Source organism: Nansenia antarctica, assembly GCF_963989245.1.
Source record: "Nansenia antarctica genome assembly, chromosome: 4".
Lineage (NCBI taxonomy): Eukaryota > Metazoa > Chordata > Actinopteri > Argentiniformes > Microstomatidae > Nansenia > Nansenia antarctica.
This window is the reverse complement of record NC_137689.1, coordinates 58,652,134-58,657,133: the sequence shown is the minus strand read 5'-3', so window position 1 is coordinate 58,657,133 and position 5,000 is coordinate 58,652,134. Positions and strand designations below refer to the sequence as shown.

Sequence of the window (5,000 nt, the reverse complement as noted above, 5' to 3'; positions counted from 1 at the left end):
CTTAACCAGGGGAGACACTCCTCCTGTCTCTTAACCAGGGGAGACACTCCTCCTGTCTCTTAACAAAGGGAGACACTCCTCCTGTCTCTTAACAAGGGGAGACACTCCTCCTGTCTCTTAACAAAGGGAGACACTCCTCCTGTCTCTTAACAAAGGGAGACACTCCTCCTGTCTCTTAACAAGGGGAGACACTCCTCCTGTCTTTTAACAAGGGGAGACACTCCTCCTCGGCACAGAAAGGAGAGGAGGAGACAGGAGCCAAGATGTTTCTAAATCCCATATCGCTTCTTCATGTCTTTCTCTGTCGGTCCCTCTCACTGCCTTTCCTCCCCATCTCTGTCTGTTTTGTTCTTGTTGTTCTTGTTCATTCTCTTCCCTCTTCATCTCTCTCTCCTTTCTCTCTCTCTCTTTCTTTCTCTCTAAACCTCTTTTTCAGTCTCTTCTGAGAAATCTTCCATCGGAGCATTAGCAACCTAACCAACTTAATAACTACTGCCACGGAACACCCTATACGGGTGGTTGTGTGTAGTACATGCTTAGAGATTGATGGCAACCAACTAATCACTGTCAATAACACCAGCTCATGCAGGGGGGAGACTGTGAGTTGGGTCTAATATGTTAGCTTCCTGTTGCCACTTCCTAGCAAAGACACTGCTGTTACAAACAGACCGGCTGTGGATGGTTACTGACAAATAAACAAATTATACACAGATAATATTTGTAAAATATGGGGCCCATCTGTCCATCTCACTATGTGGTGTGTGTGTGTGTGTGTGTGTGTGTGTGTGTGTGTGTGTGTGTGCATGCTTGCGTGCGCGTACGTGCGTGTGTGCGCGTGTATATGTGCTCGTTGTTGGTGAAGGAGGCAAAGATGGAGCTATCTTTTCTTTCGGTTTGACAGTTTAATATAAGGACAAATGCATTGTGACCATGTGAACGTGTTTGTCCTGTCCTGTCCCTGTAGCCAGAGAACCTGCTCCTGGCCAGTAAGTGCAAGAACGCAGCGGTGAAGCTGGCGGACTTTGGATTGGCTATCGAGGTGCAGGGGGACCAACAGGCATGGTTTGGTACGTCTTTGTGTGTGACTTTATGACTGATACCTTATGAGATGAGACAAGCCCACATCTTGACTTTGCTGTAGCCAATGTTGTGAAGTGTGTGTGTATGAGACCAGACCGATGTGTATTATTAACATGAGCAATGTGTAAAATGCATCTCCCTGTTTGTGTGTGTGTGTGTGTGTGTGTGTGTGTGTGTGTGTCTGTGTGTAGGTTTTGCAGGGACCCCAGGTTACCTTTCTCCAGAGGTATTGAGGAAGGAGGCCTATGGTAAACCTGTGGACGTCTGGGCCTGTGGTGAGTCCAACTCTCTCTTTCCGTGTTTCTCTCTTTTTCACTCCTCACTCTTTCTCTCATCCTCTTAGTCATTACCACTTTAAAGCTGTGTAGCTGTGTAGCCACAGTGTTGTTTGTGTGTGTGTGTGTGTGTGTGTGTGTGTGTGTGTGTGTGTGTGTGTGTGTGTGTGTGTGTGTAGGAGTGATCCTCTACATCCTACTGGTGGGATACCCTCCCTTCTGGGATGAAGACCAGCACAAACTCTACCAGCAAATCAAAGCAGGAGCCTACGATGTGAGTACCTTCTACACTCGTTCTCTCCATCTCTCTCTCTCTCTCTCTCTCTCTCTCTCTCTCTCTCTCTCTCTCTCTCTCTCTCCTTGAATGGACACAACTTCATTTGATTCATCTTATTCCAATTTGTATAAATGTGAAGGAAGAGAGGGAAAACAAGAGAGAAAGAGAATCTATGTATGAATCTAGTATGTTTAGATTAGATTAGACTAGATTAAACTTTTTGTCATTGCAGAGTACAAGTACCAGCCAATAAAATGCAGTTTAGCATCGAACCAGAAGTGCAAATAATTATATAGCGCAAAGACATGATACTGTAGACAAAATAGGATATGTACAGTTGAAATTAATAAGTACAGTATGATAAGTACAGTAGGTAGTAGGTATATACAAGAGATGGATAACAATAAGCTATGTACATTTATGGTATGATATGGACAGTATGGTGTATAGCAGGGGTGGGCAATTAATTTCACAATGGGCCACATGAGAAACCGGGACTATTGTGGAGGGCCGGACCAGTAGGCTGAATTCTGCTCAATATTACTTTTATCGCTTTATAAAAAGCAGTAAATTATATGGTTTTGACTAGCTGCTACTGGTAAGAATACATGTTACGATAAGGCTATGGAAATGTGGAGTAGGTCAAATATAGAAGAGCAAGAGGACTCATTTAAACACAGGGAAGTAAATACAGCTATAGTTTTGACCTTTTGCAACATCATTTTGTGCCTATTATTTATTAACATTACATACATACAACATTACGAGTCACAGTGTAGTATTTCTACCTTCTGAAATGATGGCTAGGACTGGTGATATCAAGCGAAAGGTTCTTTATATACAAATCTGCTGACATACACTTGTGATCACTTTCTTTTTCAATAAATCGAGCTATTAGATATTCACTTTCAATTCAATGTACAATTCACATTTCTCAAAAACAACAAACTGTCAACTTATATGTTAATGTTAATGTTAATGTTAATGTTAATTTTATTTATAATGCGCCCCCCATCCAACTTTTACATCGGCCCGGGGCGCAGCCCGGGTAAAGGAACAGATAAAGACAAGGACAAGGACAAGGAACACAGAAAGCAAACAGACACAGACTACTTAAACAAACAACTCAAGGGATACAATTTACAACAAATAGGGAGTAGACTTAGGGAACATCATTGACGAAGAGGTGGGTTTTTAACTTGGCTCTAAAGGAGTCCAGAGTGGGGGCAGACTTGATGGCGAAAGGGAGCGCGTTCCACAGGGTCGGTGCTATCACCGCAAAGGCACGGTCACCCTTCCTCTTGAGGTTGGTGCGGGGGACCCTCAGGCTGAGATGGGCGTCGGACCTGAGCCTGGGCCTTGAGGTGGAAGACAGTTCCAGGAGGTCCTTGATGTAGGGTGGGGCGAGACTGTTGAGAGCTTTGTAGACAAAGGTGCAGATCTTGAACTTCACTCTCTTCTTTACTGGGAGCCAGTGAAGGGAGATGAGGACAGGGGAGATGTGGTCCCTCATTTTAGTGCCTGACACCAGCCTGGCAGCGGCATTTTGGACTAGCTGCAGGCGGTAGATGGTCTTATCAGGAAGTCCAGCATAGAGTGAGTTGCAGTAGTCGAGCCTAGATGAAATTAGCATGAGGACGACCCTCCTCAGGTCACTGGGGGTGAGGAAGGACTTGATCTTGGCTATGATACGTAGTTGGTAGAAACATGACTTCACGACGGAGCTCACTTGTCGGTTAAGGTTGAGCTCGGAGTCAAAGATGACACCGAGGTTCTTGACATGTGGTCTGACAAGGGTGGACAGGCTTCCCATGTTGGTGCTGAGCTGAGTTATATGACGTCTTTCTACAAGACATTCTGGAACCTGCAGTTCTTCTTCTTAGCTAATACAACAGAAATGTACTTCTGTCAATCAATCATGTAACATATTAATCAATCTATTTTAACTGTGAATCAATCATGTAACATATTAATCAATCTATTTTAACTGTGAATCAATCATGTAACATATTAATCAATCTATTTTAACTGTGAATCAATCATGTAACATATTAATCAATCTATTTTTATTTTTTTGAATTGTCTTTTTCTAACTTTTATTCTGAAACTTTTTTTTTCTCAGACTTTTATTCTGAAACTTGTTTCTCCATATTACCATATTTTCTGAAACGCTTCTCCATTTAACACAACATACCTGGAGCGACCCGGGACAGTAGGAGGAGTTACGTGTTCATAATAATATTTTTCACATTAATGTAACAGTAAGTTCATTTGTATTATGCTTACCATTACCAAGTTCGCTCACCAACTAAAGCACCTGATTACCGTTGATAAAAACATACTATACTAGTCCAAAAGCACAGTATGGGAGAACTTGGTGATACGCATAATACGAGTTAACTCAATTAGACCGAGCCGGTTCAAAAAGCCCAACGGGCTTAGCAGGCCGTAGTTTGCCCATGCCTGGTGTATAGGGAACAAGGGCAGCATCAATGTGTGTAAGTGTGTATGGTGAGTGTGAGTGTTTGTGACCATTACTTTTCCGGCCCTGTGCTGTAGTTTCCCTCTCCAGAGTGGGACACAGTCACTCCTGAGGCCAAGAACCTGATTAACCAGATGTTGACCATCAACCCAGCCAAGAGGATCACTGCCCAGGAGGCCCTAAAACACCCATGGGTCTGCGTAAGTACACACACACACACACACACACACACACACACACACACAAACACATCGTATATATATCACATATTGTATGAACAAACCACTTTCCTTTGCTTTCTCCAATTTCTTACATCATGCTCTCTCTCTCTCTCGCTCTCTCTCTCCCTCACAGCAACGCTCCACAGTGGCGTCTATGATGCACAGGCAGGAGACGGTGGAGTGTTTGAAGAAGTTTAACGCCAGGAGGAAACTCAAGGTGAGCTGTGTCCTACGATGTCGATCATCTGAGATCTGATAGTGGAATCCCCCTATCTCAGACTCATTCTCAAACCTCTATTCACCCCTCTCTCACGGCTCTTACTCTCTGGCTATGCATGAAAAGGACAGAAGTAGTCCTTGAATAGTAGACATCATTGAGTGGGAAAAGCAAGACATTTTGGGGACAGGTGCACTTCTTTCAAAATCCCAATGTAACCCTTGCTCATAAGTAACCGTTATCCCTTCCCCTCTCTTTCATTCCCCCTCTTCCTTTCATTTCCCCTCTTCCTCCCTCTCTTTCCCTCTTTCTACATACGTCTCTCTTTACCTTTCTCCCTTTCTCCTCCCTCCATAGGGTGCCATCCTGACCACTATGTTGGTGTCAAGGAATTTCTCTGGTGAGTGCTTGTTGAGGAAAGGCGAACAGAAGGAACAGACCCTCAGAA

At 43.7% G+C, this 5,000-nt stretch overlaps 1 protein-coding gene across 1 annotated transcript in view; it reads left to right on the top strand.

Moving 5' to 3' along the window:
• The window catches only part of camk2b2 (calcium/calmodulin-dependent protein kinase (CaM kinase) II beta 2), a gene marked incomplete at its 5' end in the record, with an annotated part of 26,535 nt that overhangs the window by 9,035 nt on the left and 12,500 nt on the right, over positions 1–5,000 (top strand). The window contains 6 exons of the mRNA XM_080530219.1: positions 965–1,067; positions 1,272–1,355; positions 1,535–1,629; positions 4,192–4,314; positions 4,469–4,552; positions 4,910–4,952. Of these exons, the coding sequence (XP_080386345.1) occupies positions 965–1,067; positions 1,272–1,355; positions 1,535–1,629; positions 4,192–4,314; positions 4,469–4,552; positions 4,910–4,952 (532 nt within the window). The remainder of the gene's footprint in view (positions 1–964; positions 1,068–1,271; positions 1,356–1,534; positions 1,630–4,191; positions 4,315–4,468; positions 4,553–4,909; positions 4,953–5,000) is intronic.